This window comes from Corvus hawaiiensis, chromosome 5 (assembly GCF_020740725.1).
Source record: "Corvus hawaiiensis isolate bCorHaw1 chromosome 5, bCorHaw1.pri.cur, whole genome shotgun sequence".
In the NCBI taxonomy this organism is placed as follows: Eukaryota; Metazoa; Chordata; class Aves; order Passeriformes; family Corvidae; genus Corvus; species Corvus hawaiiensis.
Window position 1 is genome coordinate 30,022,633 of NC_063217.1, and position 26,470 is coordinate 30,049,102.

Here is a 26,470-nt window from a genome sequence, read left to right on the forward strand (position 1 = left end):
AACAAGTTCATGGGTGTTTGGGGTGTGGTGGGTCACCTGCATGCCAGGTGCCCATCAAAGCTGTTCTATCACTCCCCTCCTCAGCTGGGCAGTGGAGAGAAAATATAATGAAAGGCTCATGGGTCAAGATAAGGGCAGGGAGAGTTCACTCAGCAGCTACCATCATGGGCAAAACAAACTTGACTTAGGGAAATTAGTTTAATTTATCACCAACCAAAACAAGAGTAGGGTAATGAGAAATAAAAACTAAATTTTAAAACACCTTCCCCCACCCCTTCCTTCTTCCTGGGCTTAACTTCACTCCCAAATTTTCAATCTTTTTCTCCCCAGCAGGGCAGAGGGGTGGGAAATGGGAGCTAGAGTTAGTTCATCACACACCCCTGTTGCTCCTTCCCCCTCACAGGGAGGGCTCCTCACACCCCCCCTTCTCCAAACGTCTCTCCCATAGGATACAGACCTCCACAAACTTCTCCACAGGCTTCAATCCTTCAGGCACTGACTACTCTAATGTGGGTCCTCCGTGAGGTCACAAGTCCTGACAGGAAACGTGCTCCGGCACAGATATTCCAAGAGCTCATAGCCTCCTTCAGGCAATCACATGCTCCATCATGGGGTCCTCCATGGGCTGGACATGGGTCTCTGCTCCACTGTGCCCCTCCATGGGCTGCAGAAGCACAGCTGCCTCACCATGGGCTGCAGGGGAACCTCAGTTCCTGGAGCACCTTCTCTCTCTCTCTTTCTGTACTGACCTTGCTGTCTGCAGAGCTGTTGCTGTCACATATCCTCACTCCTCTCTCTGCCTGCTGTTACACAGCTTTTCTCCCTCTTCTTAAATGCGTTATCCCAGAGGTGCTGCTGCTGTGACTGCTGGGCTTGGCCTTGGCCAGCAGTGGGTCCATCTTGGAGCCAGCTGCAATTGGCTCCACCAGACACAGAGGAAGTTTCTACCAGCTTCTCGCAGAAGCCACACCTCTATATCCCCTGCTACTAAAACCTTGCCACACAAAGCCAATACATGGGGCCAGAAGCCAGGGTGATGCTTTTGACTCAGACAAGCTTGGAGATAAAATTATAAAGAGATCATAAACTGAGAGCAGCAGGACCTTTTCCAGTAGAGAAAAATATTTTTCATGGGCTGGCAATTGGGTATTTTTTTAACTTGGGTACATGCCCCAAAAATCTAGTTCAATATCTGTGACTGTGGAAAGAAATATGTCAGTCTGTTTAAAAGAAAATTTTAAAAGCCCAGCAACATAAAAAAAAATAGATTTCGAGCAGACGATCAAGTTTTCAACCAGCTGGCAAATTACACTTAGGTAGCAAAAGGGGAAAGGGTGCTTGTGATAACGGGCCTGCTGATTAGTTCCCTTTTCCAGAAAGAACTTAGTAAGTACAGGTTGATGCTCTATCAGAAACATTCTCCAATCTCTCATTCTTTCTGTACGTCTGAAACAGAAGTCCAATATTTATCATCAGTTAAAGCAGTCTCCAAAGTCAAAGAAAGGCATGTCCATGATGACATCATCTTCTTCTGTACTAGGAAAGAATATATTCAGAACACCACTGACCCAATGTGCTGGTGATTACTGCTGTGGAATGAATAACCTCATGGATAGGGTAAGATATACAAAGTTGTCATAAAGGAATGTGCTCCAGGCTCATGACTCACAGCAATGGTTCTTACAGCACCAGGCCTTCTGTCTTCCTCACTTATAATTATCCACTTTTCATCCATCTGGAAAACAGAGGCCATGAATGAGAAATTCAGTCTTCTGGAATATTTTTATTCATGACGTCCATAAAAACGGAACTGTGTTATAGAAAGTGTCCTCTCCCTTTCTTTCCTTGATATCTTACTCCCACTGTCTTGGGAAGCAAAATGTTTCTGGCTTCCAGCTAAAGTCATTAAGCATGTGTGATATAATACAGAAGTCCTACTCTGCATCAGCAGTGCTGTGACCCATTTTTTTCATTACTCCTCTCCCCCTTTTCTTCCAGAAATGTGTTTCTAAAACTCATGTTCTACATGGGCTCACTGGACAAGTATATTTCCTCTGCCTAGAGATTTATCACAGCCGAGTAGGAGTTGTACCAGAGACAAAATAAGTGAAGAGCAAGCATGGAAGATGCTGAGATGCATGAGAGACAGTTTTTGGACTTAGTTCTAGGACCTCCTTTCCTGTCTGAGAACATGGGGACACAGATGATGTACAAAATAGGGAAAATGTGAAGTGGGTGTGGCTTTGAATGACAGACCCAGAACTGGGCTGCAATTCCAGTTCCAAAGATGCTGGGGTACAGTTAAGGAAAGAACTAAAATGACCTTGGGAGAACAGAGTAAGGTAAAGAACCAGAGAGGGTTATTTAGATGCCAGTACTGAATCAGAGAGGTTGACAAATGGAAATTCCCTTCATTTGTTTCATTTCTCTAGAATTTTCCCAATAGAAAATTATAGGTAATCTAAAATCTAAGCACTATTTGAGTCAATTGTAGTAAAGTACATGAAAATTTAATTTCCCAAGGTAATCTTGCAAAGGAAACAGTTATTTTTCTAAAGTGGCAAGAAGACCTAAGGAAGATAAAAACATGGCCAGTGAAGAATAAAATGTAGAAATAATGCAGTCTGAAAAAGACTGTAAGATTAGAAATGTTTTCCTATGTTCAGCACTGCAGTTTTACGCCTCTTTTTTTGAAGGCCATTCAGCTCCATTTTATGCTTTCAATACATTTTGACTAGAGACATAAATCAGCTGACAGAAACAAACTCAAGTGAGCTGAGACTTGGATTTTATAGCAATATTGATAAAAGCTAGTGGGCATTCCTGCCAGAACATTGGCATTTGGCCTGAGAGAGTATTTTGAAAGATTTTTCAGATTCTTGATGCATCTAAAGACATATTGTTGAGCTGCAAGTAATAAATGCAGAAAGGGTGGGGGGAAGGGTTCTCTCCATGGAAACAACAAAATAACAATTTTTCTAACAAAATTCAAGGATGTAACTTACTGAAGACTGGGTAAGTTTCAGAGCCTGGATAAGTTTTAAGCAAAGATGCAGGGAAAGATCAAGTAAGTCCTTTATAGATTTCTTTGGTTAGTTCCTATCATGCAGAAGGGGATGTGTAGGAAAAACTTGCAGCAACTTTTTATGTCAGTTTAACTGGCAAAGCACAGGCTGAATTAAAGTGTATGAAAGGTGAAGCTATTCAAGGAGGGTCATAATTAAAAAAAAGAAAAATTAAAACTTCCTAAACTAAAAAACATGTAAATAATTAAAAGTAGCAGGTTTTCTTTGCTCCCTTTTTTTTTTTTTTAAATATTACTCTTTCTTTTATGTAATTCCATGCTGGAATACCCACATTTACTAACCACACAAAATTGAACTGGAAGTATCTCATAAGATCTTGTCTGTTTCTTCCTCCTAAGTCAGAATCAACAGCGCCAAAATCACCCACACCTACAGGCTTTTGTGTAGACCATTCAATAAAAACATCTATTGTTGAATACTCTACAACAGCTCTCTTCACTCTGCCCCAGATCTTTGAAAATATGTCTTAATGTCTGTATGCCCCTTGTTCCAACATTAGCTCATTCCTTCATGTCGCTGGATGAAGGAAGCCAATTATTTCCCTCCTCCTCAGGTCATGTTTTCTGGATCTCTGATCATTCTCCATACTTTTCTCTGCAATCTCTTCAGCTGGCCAATGTTTTATTTCAAGTGCAATAACCAAACCAGGATATCAGCTGCTGGGTTTGGTTGGGGTTTTTTCCCCTTACAACAATACGAATTTGACAACTGGTATTGCCATCTCAATTTTTTTTTCTGCAACTTTTGGCTAGCTAGGCAGTTTCTATCTTTCATTGCTCAGCTGAGTATTCTTACTGAAGTGCAATAATTTCCATTTGTCCTGCTTGAACTGCATCCTGCTTTTTAGACCAAATCACCAATTAACAAGATTGTTTTAGATCTTAAACCTCTCCTCCAAAGTAGTTGCAGATATGCCTCCCTCCATTTTCACTTGATATAAAAGAATACATCATCTTAAACCATTTTGAGATGATTCTTCCTGGCTTCCCTTGGTTTAATAAGAATTATGCAAGAATTTTTCACTTCACCACACCAAGGTATTAGTTTCCACCACAGTTTTGCATTTTAGGGAGCTTAATGCAGGTGACATTGCAATTGCTTGTGTATTTTGGCTGCTGGGGTAAGGAACAACATCAAACCTTCGATCAATAACTATTAGCTATTCCATTAGAAAAATAAAAAATAGACATAAATTCAGATTTGAAAGTAATAACACTTGCTTAAAATTTACAGCCAAAATAAAACTTGATTTTCCCTAGCAACATTTAGAAAATACATCTGGATTTTCAAGAAGTGAAGTCACGGTGTAGAAAGAAAAACTGTAAAAGACAAAATTTATTGAATAATAGATCAGGTATATATTGAAAGAGAAAGAGAACAAGAGCACAACAAAGCCTTGTTCTAATTGACTAATATAAACATTTACATTTTTCATAAGGATCAATGGATTAAGCTGCTTTATCATGAAGGGAAAAATTGCTGTTTATGACCTAGCGTTAAACAATAAATGGCTTAATCTGGTTTTCTCTGAAGGTAAAGCTGTACGTAGTAATGGATTTAAGGGATATGTACATAAGTTTCTTACTTAAATTTATTAGCACACAAACTAAAAAGTTTTGGTACACATGTATCTGTGTAACCTTTTACAACGAGCATTTCTATTCCAGTATTGCATGGGCTTACTTCCTTCAAGGAAAGGAAAAGTACCCTGTGCCAACCAAAAGTATGGTGAGATAATCTTCCTAAAATTGTGCTTGAATAAAGTAACTGGATTCCTAATGGCAGAGTGATGATATGTGAACACCAATCAATATGTGAATTAACAAACTCATGCTGAGAAAAACCAAAGTGCTTATAGGCCATAACCATACACTGGGCTTCAGGCTATCTTCTCTCTGTATCATATTACTTCTTGGTGAGACAGCACTCAGCAAATAAAAAGGAAATGCAATTTCTGTGTTGTGTTCCATAGAAAATTTAGAAATGCTGTGTAATACTCTAGATATATTCTGTGGTGTAAAAGAGAATTATTGAAATATAACAGCTCAGAATTTTAAGATAAATAAGTAAGTTTTGTCATCAGAGTGGAACACTGAGTTGACCTTTGAGCTTTGTCTACATAATCCTTACATTTAATGCTGCATTTGTCAAATAAAACACCATGCCATGAGTTAAACAGTCTGGAAGAATTAGTCTGGAGCATGAATTTGTTTCAGATAGACAAAATCAAAATTAGAACTCAGCTACATACACATTGTTATTAATCTGGTTATTATTAAATAATTATATTTATTTTTGTAGCATAGACCAATGAAGTAGTAGTATAACGTAAAGAACATTACCCGTGGTACAACAAAAACATTCAGTAAAATGAACTGAGCAGAAATTTTTGCAATACAAATAATGTGATTTTCCAAAAGAAAAAGGTCTGAGAACATATACATGCTTGATGTTTTATTTTAATTCCAGTAAAGGAGGTTCAGCATCTGGAAATCTAAAGAAGAAAAGGTGACCACTAGGTTGTCACTGTAGCATTGCTCAGTTGTAGGGTTCAGGCTTCAGTTTTCCAAACTATTTGCCCTGAATGTCCAGTATTACTCTTTACAAGTTTACTAAGAAACTAAAAATGGATTGCATGTTTTACTATGTAAACAGATTTTTGACTTCTTGATTTCAAGGTTTTGGAGAGCAAAGGTAGGAAAGGTTTAAAAGATATGTAGTCAAAAAGCCACAAAAATTCAAAACCCATGATCTGGTTGAAGGCTGAAAAAGGTAAAGTGGGTCTAAAAAAATTTAGAAGAAATAAAGCTTTGTTCTTTATAGTTTAGTGTTATTGAATTAAAGATAGCATCTGAAAGTTCAGAAGAGCAAAAGCAGTAGCATTGGTAGGCAAAGATGCCTAAGGAAAGAACTGACCAGCATCATGCATCAAACCCCACAATACAATGAAAAGGAGGACAAATTGTATAAAGTATATAGTGGATTTTAAACACTATATATTCTATACAGTATAGTATTCAGAAGTGTATTCTGTCATTAGGAGATTGTGTCAATTTATGACTTTGGGACTGAATTGGGGACCTGCAGACTTCATCTGGGTCTACTGCTTCACAGCCAAATCTCTGCAGCCAGAATCTGTAACAGCTTGACTCCATTTGTCACTGACATGGACAGAAACTTGCAATATATGTGAGCTAAAAGCCTATACTTGTAAGCTTGGTGCAACAAGAAAATAACTCGAGAGAAACTGCTTCTGATTTTTAAGCTTTATGTCTTCCAATTTCCTTCAAATGATTGAAAATTAGCTTTAGTCTCACAGTTAAGGACTGTAAGATTTTTTACATTATTTTCCAATCTCCTATTTTTTATTACTTCTCAGTCTCCTATTTATTTATATTTATGAAGTATTATCCATATACCACAAAACATAAAGGTCACAAAAGTAATCCTGAATGTTCCTTCAGACAAGAAAACCTTTATTTAGCTAAAGTCTAACAATAATAGTGTAGAAAGTTATGGAAAGTCCTTATTTTTCAAACAAAAAATATTGTCCCTTTTGCCGGAAAAATAGAAAAGAACCTCTTCACTTGTGTCCCTGAGAATGCTGCTTTTCTTCAGTTTAGTTCAATGGTCCAGATAATAAATGAATAATAAAATCACTACTGTGCATGATATTTTTAATTAGGGAATATATTACAACTCCTACATTATAGTCTCAGGCAGCAAATATAAGGCTCTGGATTTCTGCCTAGAATACTATTACCATTTGAAAATACTTTCTATTAGCTTCTAGAAGGACAGGAGGGTTGATTTTCCAAACAAAAGATGCTAGGCCTTTTCAACTAAGGAATATATCCTACAAATCTATTTTTTAAATCTTAGTGCAACTAAATTTTTCTGAAACAGTCAGGAAGAAGTTGATCCTCACAACAAATGCAATCAAATTCAAGCCATGACTGCCATTTGGATACTATACATATGCACCTCTCAAAGGTGCTATAGCACATACATGCAACTCATTTTGGCACGGTTACACTACCTTCAGAAATGCAGTACATCTTTTCCACAAACCCTGGGTCAAAATAAAAAGTGATAAAATTAATCTCTGCATGTACATGCTAAAAACTCTGCAGCTCATTTGAAAATGCGCTCATGGCACTTGCAAACATTGCTTCATTTTGTTAAAGATTTAGTCAGAGACTTTGAGATTACTCCATTTTTCCAGATATTTAATGTCTTACGGAACAATTGGATTATTCTCAATGTCACAGGTTTATTTCACTCATTTACCTTATTTACTCACATTAAGCTGGTAACATAAATTAGACTAAAGCATAATTTATGATTGCCTTAGGCATATCATCTTGAAAGGCACTCAGTCTCAACCCGTAAACATCAAGGGACTGCCAATTCATCTCTTTCCTGGTAAGTTTACTCCAGCAGCTAATCATGCTCCCTTTTATAACTTTGTTTGCCTGATGGGGATATGTACATGTCCTGTGCACCTATTATTATGCCCTTCTCCACTACAATGAAGTCCTTTAATATGCTGAAGTTGCCCTGCATTCTATCAGGTCTCTTTTTTGTTTGTTTGTTTGTTAAATTAAACAGGCCAAGCTTATTGAGATTTTCACTGGGGGGTATTTTTGATGATGTTCCTGTTTCAAGACACGCAGGCACTAGAAGCAATGTTGTTTGTTTATTTATGACCGCAAAAACAGCTGCAGCATATCAGACATATAATGGGTCATTGTAGGAGAATACTTGGAGACACCCTATAAAGACAGGATAAGTATTCAGGGATATTTCCATCAATTTCCATTCCTGGAGAATATATGTCCTCTCTTTTGTTCAGTTACTGTTTATGAGAGGATCTTTATGCTTAAAGGTTTTAAGAACCTTTGCTAAAGGACTTCATTAAAAATATTTTGAATGGGCACAAGAGATCTTTGAGAGCTGCCTCCGGTTGCCTTACCCCGTTACTGTGCCTCTCCAGACAGACAGACCTTAAAGAGCAATCCTCCCTGTGTTGTGGCTCTCCTCTGAACCCCTCTGTCTTCCTGCAGAGGTGGGCCTTGAACAGCACAGGGTGCCACTTCTCTCCTACACCAACACAGGATCATCTAACCTATGCACTGGAGCTACTTGCACTGGGGAAGCATTTCAAGAAAGATAATTTATCTTGAAATATATAGAAGGTGAAAACACTGGGAAAAATTACAGTGAAATAAAAGATGAATTTGCACATGGTTAGAAATACTCATGCAGGTTACTAATGATACTGCTGTCACCCAACAGTATAGCTATTCCAGAGCTGTTCAAAAACTTTCATAGAATATTCCAGCACAATTATTTGAACAAGGGTGCATTACAATGCATAAATAATCATTTTACACATCAATAAAGACTTAGAGCTAGCTAGATTATTTGGTTCCAACGTGGCTAAAATATAATTATTTCACTCATAGAAAGATTCCTATTGTGTTTCCCATAACTGTGTGATTGATATATTCTCAATGCCCTATTGTGGCATCTGCATGCAGAGCACTTCTAAACAGTAATTATTGGTATAATTCTCACACACAGCCAGTATGTTATCACAAGCATGGGTGGATTCACTTGCTGAAGCAGAGCATTTGTTTTCCATGCTGGAAACTGAGGGGGAAAAAGGAAACATAAAATCTCTTTTCAGTATATTACAGACTGCAAGTGGCTCAGTGCAAAAAAGGAAAGAATATTTTTTATTACATGGCTGCAAAAGCTGTAACATTGCCCCTTATTTTGATGACTAGTCTACATGTTCTTCCATCACTATAACTACTTATGAGCTGTAAAATATATGCCTGGGCTTGATTTTCTGAGCTGAAGCTGAGCTGAAGCTTAGTCTTTTGAGAAGGAAAATGTTCATGGGGCTCAAGCCAAATGTAACACAGCAACAGGGACTGCCTTTCTTTACAGATATCATAAGGGAAACTAATATGGCCTGAGACCTCACTGTCTTTTCAGCATGGCTACTTTTACAATGGAGAAAGGAACTGCCCTCCCAGCAGACCCAGCTGAAGAAACTCTGGCACTGCAGCACTGGGAGAGATGGCTGCAGCAGAGCCGGGACTGTGCTCCAACACCACGCTGGAGCATGGGTTGGTCTGTCCCTGCTGCAGAACAGGAGGTGGGTAGGTAGCACAGCCCCTGCCTGTTCAGGAAGATAATGGCAGAGAAAAGATTAAATCAAAATATGCTCACTGTGATTATTGGCTATGGCAGCTACTAAAAACTGAGGTGGTCCTTGCCCATTATTTTTGAGACCTTTGAATTTAGATGCCTACTATCTTTGTTGTTTTCCTCTTGGCTACAAAATGCCCACTGTCACATACACACACAGTGCTGCAGGAATTAGACCCACACACTGGCCTGGTTCTGTGTGTTGATTGAACTTCTGCTGCCATCAATGAAGGAGTACATAAGAAAGCCTCTAGACAGCAACAAGGTCCATGAGCATAAATCTGGTACTGATCTCACTGATCATGACATAGGAAAAATTTTCCCACCTGTTTCTCTGACTATTTCTTCTATTAAAAACATATCACAATACAGGCCACATCTTTTTAAGTCTTGAAAATCTCAGCAAATATTCCCTCTTTTTACTGAAGTTAATGAGAGTGTTCTGATGAACACTTATGAATCAGATGCCAACCAAGAATAGCACATCTCTTATAGCACTGTTGTCAAAAAGAAGTTTAAAAACTTGAAATGAGAAGTGAAAAATACAGTCCTATAAAAGCTGTACACACATATGGCCCTATACGTACATATTGACACTTTTTAATACTTTTACTACTTAGAAGAGGACTGAATGATTATACTTAGAGGAAAGCAGAGTTCAGAGAGAAAGATGGCTTTGGTTCAGCTAATATAGTACCTTAAATCAGCAGATTGCCCAGCAAAAGTCTTTTATATAGAGAAGTTTTTCAGAAAACTGCTGAAGGGCCACAAAGCTAAATCAGAAGAGGCAAGGTACAAAAAAGCAATGGAAAAATAAAAAAACCAGAATCAAAAACCTGTAGTATACTAATTATGTTTTGTCCTCTTTATCCATATCAACTGCAAGCTATTGAAGATAAGTATTTTCCTGGTTATGTATTTGGAAAACAGAACATGCTATTCTCTTTAACTGCACAGATAAAGCAAATGTCTCAAGCAGATCTTGCCTTTCTAGAGAAGAGAGGATACAAAAGTCTTTCCCAGAAGCAAATTTTAAATCTCTTAAAAATGTGATGCAATATATGAGGAAAAAGTCTTTTACAAAGAGGATGGTGAAACAAGGGAACAGGTTGCCCAGAGAGGTGGTAGTTGCCCCATCCCTGGAAATAGTCAAGGTCAGGTTCAATGGGGCCCGGAGCAGCCTAGTCCAGTTGAAGATGTTCTTGTTCTTTGCAGAGGGGTTGGACTGGATGACTTTTAAAGAGCCCTTCCAATCCAAACTACTCTATGATGCTGTGATATGGTATTTTGTCACCAGCTATTCTTTTTCACTGATACTTTGCTGCAGTATTAATTATTTGGCCTAGCTAGTGACAACATTTCAAAACAACTGCTCTGAAAAGTTTTGAGACCAATGCCCTTGATAAAACTGTAACTTTCCTGTATTCATTATGTTCTTAAATACATCTAAAATCAAGTTTTGCTGTATTTCTTTCCAGGAGTCAACAGGTAACTATACTATCATCCATAAATCATATACTTCCATGTGACTTAAAAGGACAAGAGTTATTTTCTTTCTGAGGTTGACAGTCAAAATAGATGTCTAGGATATAATACTTTTCATAATTTACCCTGTGATCATGAGCGGATATACCTTCTCTACCAGCCTATGTGGATATTTACATAACAAATCTAATCAGAGCATATTCAAAGCACAAGGTGTAACAGATTGTCAGGTGAAAATGGGTTCCTCCCTGCACCATGAAACACAAAAATACACTTGGAGCTCATAAAAGACATTTTAATTAAAAAATAAAAAGTTAAATTCCATAGATTTTTTTTATCCTTCATACAGCCTTGCCAAAATTGTTGGCATTTGGTCAGAATCAGAAACAACCATTTAGTCATGATCCAGGATACTGTTCTCAAAAGCACTGAGATAGCTTTACTGACATCTCAGTATTTTGCTTTCCACTGTGCCCTTAGCCACTTAAAATGCTACAGGCTATCTGTTCTGATACTGAAAAATGTAAAAACAGGAAATGGGCCCACCTTCTAACCTCTTGGGCCATAGTCAATGGACATTGGCTGAGCTAACACTTACATTTCCAGATCATCGACATACCCCTACCTCCAGATAAACAGTCTTGTGAGAAAGATGTTTTAATACTAGGACAGAAAGCACAGAATTTTGAGTAGAAGGCTATTTCTCTGTGTCCTGTACTTCCCATAGAAACTCTCTTTCTCCACCCAGTAACCAGCAGCAAGCAGACCCATACCCTGCAAAGTAATGCACCTGTGCCTATGTTCCTGAATAAGCAAACAAAAGAATTCAAGATCTCACAGGTTAGAAAGAAAAAACTAGCCTCTAATGAATGCAAACTGCATCCCTCAATGTATATTTTTAGGTGTATACTGATTGACTTGTCTCAGTGTTTAAAATTAAGTTGCCTTTAGGCAGCCAGGTCTCTTTCAAGAGCAACTGATGATGATATTATTACATTTTGGTATTGAAATTTTGTTTAGTAGCACCTGATTTATCCCAGTAAACAGCACTACCATCTCATTCTTAGCCCTGGATTGTTAAAGCTTACAGCTTTGAGGTTTTAATTTGTATTGTTTTTTCAGAAGGTGCCAATAGAAGCAAACTACCCATCAAACTGATACTGATACAGACAGTTACGTGAGGGATGCATTACAATTTTATCTCTCCTTTCAAAGGTATGTTTTTTAAAGGTAGATTTTTTTTAATTAGTTATTTTAATTGGCTCTAGATTAAAATAGACTAAACTGAGCAGACAAATAATTATTCCTCCTCCTGTCTTCTCTTCCCTTGAAAGGTACACAGAAGGTATTTTTTCAATAAAAAGCTGGGATTGTATCCGTCATTAAGATTTAATTGTGATACAACTTGTACTGATATAAGGATTAGTTTTATTTGGACGTAATAATTACAAAGACATCCATACTAATCTTAGTTCAGCATTGAATATAGGCATGTCTTGGCTACCCCTTAGATAAACAGCTGAATCCTGTGTATTCTGGCTGAGGCAGTTCAGAAGGTCAATAAGCAGGATTTCTTTGCCATTTAGCAATATAGCATTTCCTTCTCTTTGTTCAATTCACATTCTTGTAACTATTTATGAGCAGGTGTTTAGAACACAAACCTTATAGACACTAAAATTAGGAGATGTTTGGTTCTTGAAATGTGTGGTCTTGTTTACTTGCAGTTGACAAGGCATTTTACAGGAACACATCTGACTTTTTACAAGTTTCCAACAGCAGTAAACTTTATTCCTGCTGACAGCATAAGCAATTGCTGTGTTCAGAATAAAATTGATTGGTTTAAAAGTTTAACTCTGTTTTCCTGTTTCTCGTTTTGTGCTTTAAGGTTACATTTAAATCTGTTTCAGATAATTCATTTCATAAAAAACAATTTTTTTTTGTTAGTGGGGTAAAAATACATATGAGTAAACACTAAATCATTGCAAGATAAGATAAAGTAGGGTTTATTTAAACTGGAAATAAGTATTTAACTTCCTCGTGTAGAAAACAGTATTTTCATAGTAAAAATTTCACATTTTTTTTTTCCATTTACAAGATTAGAAGAAAAAAATTAAGGTAAATAATAAAAAAAAGCAAGAAATAGAACTGCCATCATAACTGTCTACAGCAAGCAGGCAATTTATGTATTGTGATCCAAACATCTGACCTTACACCATGATTCTTGGGCCAAATTCTGGAATAATATCAATAGTGGCAACTCAGCATACACATATCCGGAAAATATCATATGCAGAATGGGCACTTAGCACTGTTACAAACATTCTGTTTTGTGAGGGATGATCCAGCTTAAGATGCTACAGCTGCCAGCTGCCACTGCCAGCCCCTCCAACAGAGCTTACAACCTCTGCACCACTGCTGAGTCAGCTGCATTGTACTTTGGATCTCGTTTGAAAGTGCTTGGGTCCCCTAAAATTAAAATTTGCCGCTGCTAGAAGAATTGTCCAGTCAATCTGTGCAACTGGCTAGCAGGTCAAATGAGGGTGAGAGAAGAGCACAGTACTGTGTTGAACTGGCTTGGGTAAGACAGTGGAAGGCACCCTCATTTGGCTCACACTCTGCTATTGGCTTCTTCCAGTAGATTTGCATCTTGTTATCTCTCCTTTTCCCTTCTTCATGCTACTGGCTTTATTTGGGAGGAGTCACAAGAGGCGTGAAGTGCCTATCAATGCTAAAGGATATTTTGGCATTTTATCAATTATTAAAGAAATCTGTAATTTAAAATGTAAAAGAGTCCATACACAAAGATGCCTTGTCAACTGCAAGTAAACTATAAAACACATTGCATACCAGTTCAGTGGTAATATTCCATTGGGACAGTAATTTCATCTGCTTTCATAGGTTCTGAGATTTTCTGGCCCAGTCACCTCCTTGCAGGCCCATGTCCCCTAGACATGGGCTTCCTACAAATTTTCTGAGTAAGTCATTAAGTTTTCTATCACCTCAACAAATAAATTTCACTCTTTTTTTTTCCATATGCTTTAAATGTTGCATATGCCACAGATACATTACTTACTAAATAGTAATACTAGCACAAAACACAGGGTTATGCTATGTCTTAAAAATTGCAAAGTATAGTAAAAACCTGTGAATAATTAAGATACATCCACGAGGCACCAGCAACAGTGCAGAGAGCCATACAGACCTTTTGATTCAGTTTGTCACCACCTCAGCACACCATCACTGTGCTGTCATTTGTTATTGCACCCCTCAGGCTTCCCTTTCAGCTCCAAATCTTCACATTCCACTTGGCTATTATAAAACTGCTTTGGCAAGCTCTGCATTAATATTACAAAATAAAGTATTGTCATCTGATGCAGCAGCATATGCCCAAAACCAAAATAACTTTTACTCAATATAATCTATAATTCTTGACATATCAGGTGCTAGGCTTCAGCACAGCTCTCCTAGTGCTCCCTTTTTGCCCTGCTCATCATGCTGCAATTTTCTGCCTACTAGGTATATTCATTCATTGATCAAGGCTTGCAAAGTCCGAGTTCAGTAGGATAGACAGCACCTCAGCAAAGGATGACTTCTGTTTTATGCCTGTCAGCAGTATGATGGAAATTTTATCATGAGACACAGAGACACTACTCACAATCTCATAATTTTACTAAGCAATAGTGCAGGTGGTCTCACTAGACTGAGTAGACATCTTTGCATGAACAGTGAATGTTATTTACCTCATCTAAAGTAGCACTGAACAAAACAGGGAGCTTAACTAGAGAGAGGTCTCTTCTGAACAAAGATCATTTTCAAATCACATACTCGCACCTAGTGAGTTAGGGTAGAAACAAAGAAAGGTATGAAATCAATTCTAAAAATGGTAGCTCACTCCCTTGAAAACAAGATATACTTACAGAAATGACAATGTCAATGCCAGTCTTGGGGAAACAGCACACACTAAGTAACCTGTTAGTCCTCTGAAGAATTATATTCTTCTGCCAGCTTTTTCAGGAAAATCTAATAAAACATTGATGAAATGGAAGAATAAGTTTCTCTGCATGAAGATTAAGTGGGAACATGAGTCTATACAATGGGCAGTTTTTGCATTCATCTCATGTCTGCTCAACTGCAGGAATCATTGGGAAATGTCACACACAGTATTTCTAAGCTGATGTGTATCTGAAATAGTAGATGTCAACTCAAGTCCTACAGGAAGTGACAGTCAATACCAGCTTGTTGCTAGCTATTTCTGCAACAACCTATAAAGCTTGACACAGCTAGGCAGTTTTGTGCTAGGACTAAGTCCTATTGTTTCAGAAGAAATAAAAGGGAAGACAATTACTACCAATATTTACGTATCAAGCACTGTACCTAAATGCATAATTACACACAAGCCTGTGTGCTGGTACCTGTCAGAACTTTCAGAAGGAACTGAGGTTCTGACAAAAAGTATTAGAGGCTAGGACTAAGGGTAGATGCCTTATGAACCCCATAAACTGGAGTAATTCAGCTGAGTGATTTCTATGGAGTATTTACCATCTGTTGGTGATGACTCAAGCCAAAAAAAATTACAGATGGATCTTGATCACAATTTTTGTCTTCTTCTTTTTGCCTGAACTGTTCTAAACTTCTGAGAGGATCAAGATTTTGTGTCATTTTGGAGGAATGGATTTTTATAGTGAATGTCTCCTAGTTTGTACTTATTCAGAGCTAATTTTCAAACTATTTCAAGTAATAAATGATGCCATGAGTTTCAGCTTTAAGGCTAAGTAATCTTCTTGGAAAAACTTCCAGACTTTTTGTAATGCATGCTGAAATTCTCTCTGCCATTTATTGAGGCATAGATCATTCAACTTCCTTCATCACACATCTATTATGTGGTGAATGGGGTTTACAACGGCCGGCCTGCTCAGCAGGGAGACTCCTGAATTAGCAAAGACAAATTACAAAAAAAAAAAAAAAAAAAAAATTAAAAAAAAAGCACAGACTGAATTCTTACTTATCTCCTGAAGCCTTACAACAGAAGAATTTTCTGTACAGACTGCAATTCACATCTTTAGAAGTTCTACAGGACTGTGATGACCAAGCAATCACTTTGAATACATAAAACTGGCTCAATCTTTTTTTCTAAATAGAAACAAACCCTCCAAGTTGAGTTACAGTCTTCTTTCATTGTTTAAAATATATGTGGTTTAAGCTAACAGTAAAAAAAAAAATCACATTAAAAGGAAGACCCAGGCATTTTTTACCTCATTTGGCCACTTACCCAGTGAAAGCCATTGGGGTCACTATTATGTGCTAAACTCATGTTTGCAAATAAATCATCTTTGAGCACCCTCATTGGGATGCCCAGGAGAATTCAGTATATCTGGGGGATGGATATCAACGGCCCTAAAGCAGGATAAATCATAAGGTACTCCTCTTAGTCCAGATGGGAAATATGGAAACGAATGTGTAATTAGTTTCATGCGCCTAAGGAGCATGAGCAGGGAAAACTGAAGCACTTTGTGCCTTGTGGGTGAAGTGGGGTCTTTGTGGATTCCTTTACAGGACAAAGTCTCTGCTGCATTGTAGGCACCTTCCCTGTAGCAGTTCCTAAGGGAAACAATGAATGTTCCTGCAAAACAGAACTTGGAACTCTCAAAGTGAACTAGGTAATGGCTTGACTACTTCCAAAGCTACTTACAAGCAAATCATGTTTTTGCCCAAGCCTCAAGTGCAATCAGGAAAGACAAAGTGGAGAGTGGGGCTGCCCAGCCCTGACCCCCCTCAGCACAGAGCAGGTAGGCTGGATGTGTGGCAGCCAAGCACCTTTCTGAGTTCAGATTTAACACCTTTCCCGACATTAGGCTTTAAATTGAAGGCAATGTAAAACCCAGATTCTGAGGCTTAATTCAACTAACTCTCTTCCCCTTTATTATAGGTAGCTCATGAAGTTTTATATTGCCTTTCAACCTTTGTTGTATTTGTTGATCTATGTTCAGAAACTTACTAGCTCATAAAGTAGCAAAGGCTCTATTGATTTTTTACTTTTGGTTTTGTTTCACACATTGGAAATTCGTTAAATGCAAGTCTAAGTTAAGCAAAGATGAAACCTTCCTCTATCAAAGTTCATACACTTGTCTTCAATCAGTTAAAGGGCAGAGCTCTTTACAGAGTGCTTTGTGCATGTGGACTATATTTACCTAGAATTAATAAAATTTAGTATTAATAATTAACTTCATTTGGAAAGAATGCTTTCTGTAATTACAGTGGCTTACAGCATTATTTGCTCAACTAGAGGTCCCAGCATATCCGGGCAATTGCGCTGCTTGTGTTCAATATGAACATAAGTTCTTCCCCTTTCTTGAATCCCACTCAAAATAACTTATGAACAATTTTGTGTAGAAGAAGACCTCCATAACTGAGAAGCAGAAGTATCATCAACCCCGATCTTGAAGAGCAAAAATAACAAAAATGCTTTTGCCGACCTGATCCAACAATCTGTACTCTCCACCCTGATCATGGTACAAAGAACAGTGCATTTAAAAAAGCACAAATTAAAATTAATTCTGTTTTCACTTTATGTGCTACCATTAAATGTACACAATTACCTTAATACAAACTGGAAAGGATGTGATTTTTCAGAAGTGGCAGCCTCTGTTTACTAACATAATTTGTTCAAGAGTTGTAGGAGCAGGAAGGCAGAACCTATAAATTCCAGACCATGCTGCCCACATGAACTGAAGAGAACTGCTACAACAGAGAAATATGGCTGAAGGCCAGATTTTTATGCCTGAGGCTTTCTACTGCTTATGGCACCGATTTATAGGCATATCACTGATGTGCTTTTGCTGATGTAACTGCAGTGATTCAACAAAGTACTGCTAATTTTAAATTGCAGAAAGATACTCTGTCCTCATTTATTACTTTTCAAGCAGTGCAAATACACAGGGTTTATATCACACAATCCTCCTTAATGTGTTAGCTAGAGGTATAAGAAGGTAGGTACAGAAAGAACACTTTTTTTAATAAAGTTGCTGAACACCAGAAGCTTGCTTTGACTTACTCAGTACCTCTGTAAATCTGGCCTTGTGTCATTAGCTGCAGTAATACTGCTGAGAATAAAGCCTCACATTTTGTGTCTCTCACTGTTGTGGCTTAGCCAACAGTCATTCCTTCCTGTGACAAGGAACAAAACCCAGTGCTTGTGGATAGCAACCTCACAACATCTTTTTTCACAAAGAAGGGGTTTGTTGTGGATCAAAGAGTTAATATGTCGTATCTAAGAATTAGCAAAGGATCAGATGGCTTAGTAGATAAATGTGTCTTCTTTCTTGGACTGTTAAGTAATTCTGGCTTTACAGGGCATTACACATGGCTGCAGTCAAAAGTACTACAGTGCATTAAGAACATTTCTGTAAGCTCTTTGAATGTACAAAGTGTTTCAAAATAAAGGAAATGGTACCATTTCTAAGCCATGTTCTCCAGGTTTCTTTTGAAGGAGGAAAGAAAATGACAGTACTTTCCCTGTGGGGAACTTCCATGTCAAAGTAAAAAAAGCGTCTACTCGTAACTCAGAGAGCCTTTTTTATTACTGTTATTTGTAATCCTTATCCTTGTCCTTTGGAATGCTGTATGAGGACATAGAAACAACTATGCTAGATACTGATTTACAAAATTTATATTAAATACCACAAGGTTGATTTCATAGGAAACGTCTCTTGTGACATTTTTACCATAACACTTTAAGTAAAGATTGATTTACAAGCAATCTTATTCCTGGCCTTATCAGGAAGATGGGAAAACAGTATCAACCTCCAAAAGGTTAAGGAATGTAGTAGGAAAGCATGACTGGGACTCACAAATATGTCTTCACATTAGAGATTTATCTTTGAAAGGTTCTAGCATGAGTTTTACATTGTCTCCAAATCTTACATTCAGACTTATAGAAACAACCCAAATTACAGTAGCATCACACACTTTCTTTCAGAAAGAAAGAAATGCCTTGCTAATCTCGTTCATCTTTTTTTTTTAAGTGCAAAATAAGTAGCAGAGGAAAACAGTATTTTTCCCAAAACCGTGAAGAACAGGAAGACGAAGTGGTTTTTTCCCTTTAACCAAGCCTTCAGATTTTGATGCATTTTCCATTTAAAGAGTGTTGAGCTTAGCAAAGCTGTAATGTACAATGTCAAAAAGCTCAGCCACAGGTTATACAGATTCTCTGCAGTGATAGTACAGGAATACTCTAAAGTGAGAGCACTGCCATTGTCTTGACCTTTTTTCTGTGTCTGCTGAACAACTGTATCTTACGCATAGAATTCTCTCCAGCCGCCTGGACTCTGTCTAGTCTTTACACATATTGAGAGATGGAGAAGAAATCCCACAATAGGAACACAGAGAAAAGAAATTTGCATGCATATTACTTTAAAACCATTTCAGCTTGACCTTCCATGAAGAATGCTTTAAAAGATGAATGCTTTGACTGTGAATGCAAAGGTTAATTGTCTTGATTGAATATTGCTGAAAGAACCCTAGTAAACCACGAAGGTTTCTTGGAGGGACATACTAAAGAAAGACAGGAGAGAGAGAAGGTTTTGCACTAAAAAGACAAATCCTTTAATATCCACACAAAGATGTCCATGTCCCAAGCAGAAGACTTGAATAAATGAAACAGACTTTCATAAGAGTATGTTGAGTGTTATAGAGTACTACACTTTCCATTATGGAGTGACTGACTTTAAATAGAGATAAAAACACCTACTTAATCTCATCAAAAGGTCCTCCCACACCACACAAAGCACATGAATTTCCCTGGCTCCTTCTTTTAAAACAAACAAATAAAAAATTACAGAATTCCTCAGGGTATTAGTCCTCCTGTTTTTAAATACTGAAGTGATTTACATGTTTAAGACCACAAAACTACCCTTGTTTAAACTTTTGTGGTTTCCTTGTTTAAATTTCTTTATCAGATATTTTACAAATTACATAAATTGCACTGGAATTGTCACAAAAACCTCTTTTGTGACCAGTTTCATGCTCTGTTAAGTCACTAGTTTTATATCACCAGGAAATATAAAACTATAAACACACTATATATATTCTCTCACAAGCTGAATAAAAAAAAATCAGCTAATATTTACAAGATGATTCAGAAATAAAGTGTTTAATTCTTTTGCATATTAAAAGTGGTAATTTCAAGACACTTAAGCACACTATTAATCAAACATCTTGGGATTGTAATGAAGAATTCTCACTGAACCAGTGCCTTCAAGTAATAAATAGCTTCCAGGATGTTTTTTAATCCATCATATTAATAATTTTACTGTTATCATACATTCAATTACAAACCAACTTTCCACCAGAGAAGTATCAGTGGTTTACACACTACAAGGAATACTATCTTCCTCTAAGACTGTACACAAATTGTGGTTGCTAAACGCATGTAAGAGAAATGGTCATGATACACATTAGAGGAATTATATTGTCAAATGAATGCGCAAATGTGAAGGAAAAAATCTGTAATAATCTATCCACTGTCAGTGCAAATAACAAGACAACAATGTCCAGCAAACACAAATGCCTCCCAACTCTTCTTTGCAAATGACGCTCAGACAATTTCAAGCAATTACACGCCTCCACATAGTTCTTAAATACACTAAATGCAAAATAAGTTAATTTCTCATCTTTTATATACATATACAAACTACAGAGCCCTGTAAAATGCATAATACTCATACAAACCAACCAGTTTCATGTAGGTTCAAAATGTAGGTATAGACTTGCATATGCTTTAGGTAACAGAAAGCCCTTCACAACACTTAAACCCAAGACGACAGTGCAACTATGACAGAATTATTTAGCTTGTGTTTTCAGTACTATTCCTTTAAAACAAAAACCCCATAGGCTTGTGAATTAAAAAGTCAGAGGAGAGAGATGAGAGAGATCAAAGGGAAACCAGAACAGCTCAAAACCTCTGGACGAGCAGTCTCTGTTTTCCATACTGATTATTTTCCTCGGGGTTTCATGCATGGACTAGTAAGGGGAAGCACACCTACCTTCATTAGCAGGTGTTGCACACATGATACCTGTTGAGCTTTTCACAAAATCACCTTTCAAAATGTCTATTATCAAGATAAATAATTCAGAATTCATTACAATCAATGCAATAAATAATATAGAGATTTTGAATTTGTATATAATGCCTGATTTGAGGTGTATAGAAGTTTTATATATAACATAGTATACGTTTTCAGTGTCATTATTACTATCATCTTTAGAGACAACACATTTGATTTTTATTAGTAGGGAAGCTGTCACTATTCTTTCTGATGTTTACTGGCATATATGTGTCATAATGGAGGAAACCCAGTATCAAGAAAGTGTCCAGCATGTTTCCAAAATTCTTGGCAAGCTCTGCTGCGGTAAGGCACAACCATATTTGACATTCTTGACATGAGCCCTCCATGCAGTCTGGTGTGGTAGAGTCCACTCAACACCTCAGGACCTCTGGCTGCCTGCTATCGGTGTGCCCTGTCTCTTTGGTCTGGTAAGGAGCTGTGTCGGCCCAGGGGAAAAGGAGTGGCGCACTTCACCTCTCCTGAAACTACCCAGAAACTAATGAAAGCTTTCACGACTTGGAGCAATACGGGAGATGCTCTTTACTGTGCCCAATTACGGCAAGGTCATCAGCTGGGAACTTCCGAGACCCCCAAGAGCTTTGCCCCCACCTTGTATTTCTGCTGGTGGGAGAGTGTCTGGACGGCTCGCACTGCGAGGAAACCCCACCGTGCTGGATGGAGCGAGGTGCGGAGCCGCTTCTCCGCGCGGCCCGGCGCACCCAGCGCTGCAGGCGGGGAAGCCGCTCCCGGCTGGCGCGGGGCTGGCGGCCGGGCCCGCACCACCCCCTGCCGGCCGGAGGGGCCGGCTCCCGCTCCGGCGGCGTCCTGACGGCACCTGGGATCTCTCCCAGCAGCCGCACATCAATAAAACACCCGGGAAAGCCAGAAAGTGCATCGTGCCAAAGCGGATGGTCCCAGAGAGCTGCCCAGACCCTATCAGCATCTGCAGAAATGCCTCCTTTGGAAGCTCTTCTTATCCTTACGAGCGGAAGGGGTAGGGAGGAGACGGTGAAAGTGCCAATGCTTACTTCTCAGCTGCTTCTTTGCTCGAGGTCGCTCAGCCTCTACACGCTGCAGCACGAGTTCTAATTGCAGCGCAAATAACTACGGGATTACTAGAAAGCCCCTGCTCTTCAGCCTAGGCTCGATGCCTTGCTCATAGCGGGACGTGCCTCAGGCTTTACGGACAATTCACGCTAAATGCTGCCCTCTTGTAGCATAAACATATCTCCTTTAAAGACCCTTTAAAAATAATCCGGTACAATAAAACTTTTTCCCCCCTTAATGGGAAGACTCGTCTTTTGCCTTTCCCGCACCAGCTGTCTCCTGTGAATCCTGTGAAGGCAGAGGCAGGAGGGAGAGGGCTCCCCGGAAGCTCAGGCAAGCAGCGCTTGCGGCGGGGAAGCCCTGGAAGCGCTGTGAGGATCCGTGGATCTCAAGCAAATCGTTTTATCGTCTTTCCTCTCCTGCGCTTCCGTCACCTCAAATACTCAAACAGCGCTACAGTCCTGGGGTGCCTTTCCCTGGGGAGATTAGTAAGAGTTCCGAGCAAGACTGGGGGGTGAATATATTTATTCAGTACTTTCACATCTGGTTTATAGGAAAAGGAAAGGAGCCCCCAGCAGCACTTCAGCGCTCGCCAATTTACCTTCCCAGAGGCGAGCCCTTCTCCACGGCCGCGGGGAAGCCGGCGCCCTGAGAGGGTGTCCCGCGGATGGCTGTGGATGAAGGAAGGCTGTCTTCCCCTGCCTCTCTCATCGCTTCTTTAGCGCTACCTTCGCCGCCACCGCGGCGAGGTGTACGTGTGTCCCGCCCCTCCGGCTTGGCCGTCGTTTCACTCCGGCCCGGCGGCTCCGCGGAGCTCGCCCTGTGCGCCCGCTCCCTCTCCGCTGCCTCCCTGAACCAGCCACCCTCTTTACCGCGTATAGATTGATAGAGAGATTTATATGATGATGATGATGATGATGATGATGATGATGATGATGATGATGACTTGAGCCCAATTCCGCTCAGGGCCGAGGGGAGTTGGCAGCAGGTGTAGGAAGGCTATCTCCGCAAAGGAGCATGCTCAGCGCTCTCAGGCATGCTCCTTCAGCGGGGAGGGAGCCAGAGCTGGGCCGGGGGGCGGGGGGGAGCAGAATCCTCCCAGCTCGCATCGTCCTAATGCAAAGTTTGATTGTTCCAGCGGCCCCCGAACCGGGGCCCAGCGGGCCGGCTACCCATCAGTTTCCCTCGGCTGGGGGAACCGGACGCCGCGCTGGGGGCGAGCCGAGGGGGGGGTGGAGGGGTGGAGAAGGGTTTCCCCGTCGCTCCCGGCGGCAAGGGGAGGAGAAAGAGGAAGAAGAGGAGATGCCCAGGCGAGAATGGCTTCAGAGGCAACTTCTGCCGGGAACGCCGGGGGTCAGTTGCCGCTTCCTCCCAGCTGTCCCCGGCGCTGCCCCCAGTGCTCATGCAACGTCGAGAGCACACGGGCAGTGCCATCACCACTACCATCATCACCTCCACTATTATTATTAATACTGTCATGACGATGCTGTGGGCCGCGCAGGCAGAAGGGAAGCCGCGCTCGGCTGGGGCAGCCGCCCTCCCGCGCTCCCCCCGCCGCGGGGCGGCTGCGCCCGGCTCCGCGCCCCCAGCCCGGGCTGCGGGAGCCCCGCGCAGCGCCCGTGCGGCCCCCGCGGCCGAGCGGCGGACAGGGCAGGAGGGGAGCCAACCCCAACCACAGCGACTGCGCCCGGCGGGTCGCCTACCTTGAGCTCCTCCGTGTCCAGGTTTGCTGATCTGTCCATAGAGCGAAACTGAACGGAGCGGACTGGAAACTACGGAAGTTGTGCCAAAAAATAAAAAAGAACAAGAGGGGGGGAGAAAATAAAAAAAGGGAGGGGGGGAATCTAGTCTCTCAGTTTCCAGCCTAAACTCAGCCTTGTCCTCCAAACCCTGGCAGCTCCCCTCAGTCTCATTCTCCGCGATCACGCCTCCACCGGTTAAAATAAATAAATAAATAAATAAATAAAATATTTCACTTTTTTTTTTTTTTAAATAACTCCCTTAAGGATTAAAGCGACAGGTGATCCTTCCCTGGTGAAATAGATTCGCATCCTCTGGCAGTGAAAGGAGAAGACAGCAGAGAAAAAAAAAAAAAAGAAAACAAACCCAAATCCACTCAGTTTAAAGATTTTTTTTTTCTTCTGCAATAAGCTCAGAAAGCGGCGAATCGCTGTATCCCGAGAAAAAAAAATTCTGCTTCCCTGGACAGCATCATGCAGCAAATTTCAAGCAAATGTGTTCAAACTGAAGAGAACAGTCTGTGATAAAAGCCTTTCTCCGTCATGCTACCAGAGTAGTCTGGTAGCTAATTTAGCACCCTGTGAGCGCAAGACATTAGCGATGAACAATTTCGCTGGCAAGACAAAAAAATCCCCCAAGTCCTGCATAGGCTCAAAAATTGTTTTGCAGCTAAAGATAGTCTTTCAGTAATAATAATAATAGTACTGTATATATACACACATATATATATATAATAAAATAAAGTCTGTAAGGTATAGTCTTCTTTGAAGGTTATGCTGAAAGAGTTGGGAGGAAAACAGGAGCTGGATCTCTTGCAGAGGAGAAGGGAGAGAGAGGCAGAGATTTCCCTCTCCGTCCGTGTTTTACTGTCCTTCACCGCCAGGTGACTGACTTCCCTCCTCTCGGCTCGCGCGGGGGGATTTCTCCAGCTCTCAAACAGCAGCGTTTCCTCCCCGAGCAGCCCCGGCTCCCAGCGCCGCCCTCCCAGCTCCCCGCGACCCCTCCGCCTCCCCCGGCCCCTGCCACACGATCCCGAGGGCTCCTCTCGCCGGTCCCAAGGGGTTTGAATAGCAGGCACAGTGGCCAGTTTAAAAGCCGGTACTGCTTTTCATCTGTTTTGTAACTGCTTTGTATGATACTCATGTATATTTCTGTATAAAAATGAATATATGTATTTATATCTTCAGGTGTGTCTAAATTAATAAGGTGATGTGGAACTTCTCAGTCTTTGGCTTGTAGTGCACAGTTTTGTGCAGCTGTTGAGTGTATCATTGATGGGCTGCAGCTGTGATGGGGCAGTGTTTCTGATGGCATGTGGATTAAGTCTGAGACTCTCTCAGGGTGTTACTTTTACTAATCCCCTTTTTCAAAGGATCCACTGTGTTCTAGTTCTCAGATCACTCCAAAGAGAACCAAAATTAGATTTAAAAATTCATATTCCTCCCCACCAAGATTTTACCAGTTTTTTTCATAAATCTGTCACTTGCAGTTTTGGAGAAGATTTTTGTGATTTTTGGCTTCCTGATATTGGCTTTTTGGGGACCTTATTTATGAACTCCATCAACGGCAAATTCAGGATTACCACTTTCAAGTACTATCACCTGTCTTATGCACTGGTTTTAACAGGGTTGATACTCCTGATAATTTGACTTAAGTAGACAGACCTCATAGCTCAAAGTATACACTCTATTCCCAGTTCAGTATAGATTTGTTTGCAGCTTCCACCACTTCAAGGTTAGTAGAAGCTTAAGCCCTGAAAGATGGCCAGTGATAGCTATTTCTGAAGACTGGATATAGCCCTCATCTTCTGGACAACCACAGATGCGAGGCAGACGCAGGCGAATGACATTTCTCCTGTTTGCACAAATGGTGCATGACTTCCAGGTTCATTGTGAATGCATTGTAAATGTTATTATCGTTAATCTAGAACTGCAGTTTGTAAGGATTGAACTCTTGGTCTGGCGTTCCCATGTAAACCTAAATGCTCATGTACAAATAAAAGACTGCCAGAGAGGACACTAAAGCCACTGTAGGACCTATATAAATTTAAGAGAGTGTTTTCACCTAAAATAAAAATACCACCCTACCCCACCCACCTCCCCAAATAAGAAAGCTGGAGAGAGGCCTCTGTAAGAGACCATGCTAGAGAAAGACATCTCTCAGAAGGCACTCCAAAGTCTCCCAAAATGTGTCAATAAGCAGGACGGGTAGAGGAAAGGACTGCCCCAGTGTGTGAAACCAACCAGGGGACACAGCATGAGAGCACCGTGGTGCCCTGGCTGGTGCCACTGGGTAACCAGAAGACTCCTGAGCCTCTCCCTAAATCCATGCCTGTTTGCATGGTGCTTAATAGATCAACAAGTAGCTGCCCAAAATGCAACTTCATAAAAACAGAAGACCAAAGACATGCAGCAGCCTGATCTTCTGCTGACTTGTTGCTACTACACTACAGAATTTCTTGGATTTGGCACTCCTCAATTTGTTTTCATATTAGCACAAAATCTGTGGCAATGTGATGCATTTGAGAATCCTCTGCTGAATTTGGCTGATGTTGGTCAGGAGCTCAGGGAAGAGACAAGGAAAATTGACAGGACACTCATATAAGCCTAACTTCCTTAGTAAACAAGACAAAAGAAATTGATTTTGACAGTCCCTTGAATAATACTTTAAAATATGTTTCACTCCTCATAGTTAATACAGCCTAACAAGTGACTTTGAAAGTGGGGGGTTTATTGTTGCTGAGGAAGGCATGCCGAACTTGATTAATACCAAACTTCTAGTTGCTTC

General features: G+C 40.1%; 1 protein-coding gene across 4 annotated transcripts in view; it reads right to left on the reverse strand.

Annotated features, from left to right (window-relative positions):
- SGCZ (sarcoglycan zeta) overlaps positions 1-24,594 on the reverse strand; it is a 418,982-nt gene extending 394,388 nt beyond the window's left edge. For all 4 annotated transcript variants that reach the window (XM_048304886.1, XM_048304884.1, XM_048304887.1 and 1 more), the window contains exon 1: positions 23,647-24,594. In XM_048304886.1, coding sequence (XP_048160843.1) covers positions 23,647-23,685 — 39 coding nt within the window. In that variant the 5' untranslated portion in view covers positions 23,686-24,594. The remainder of the gene's footprint in view (positions 1-23,646) is intronic.
- Between the last annotated feature and the right edge of the window lie 1,876 nt (positions 24,595-26,470).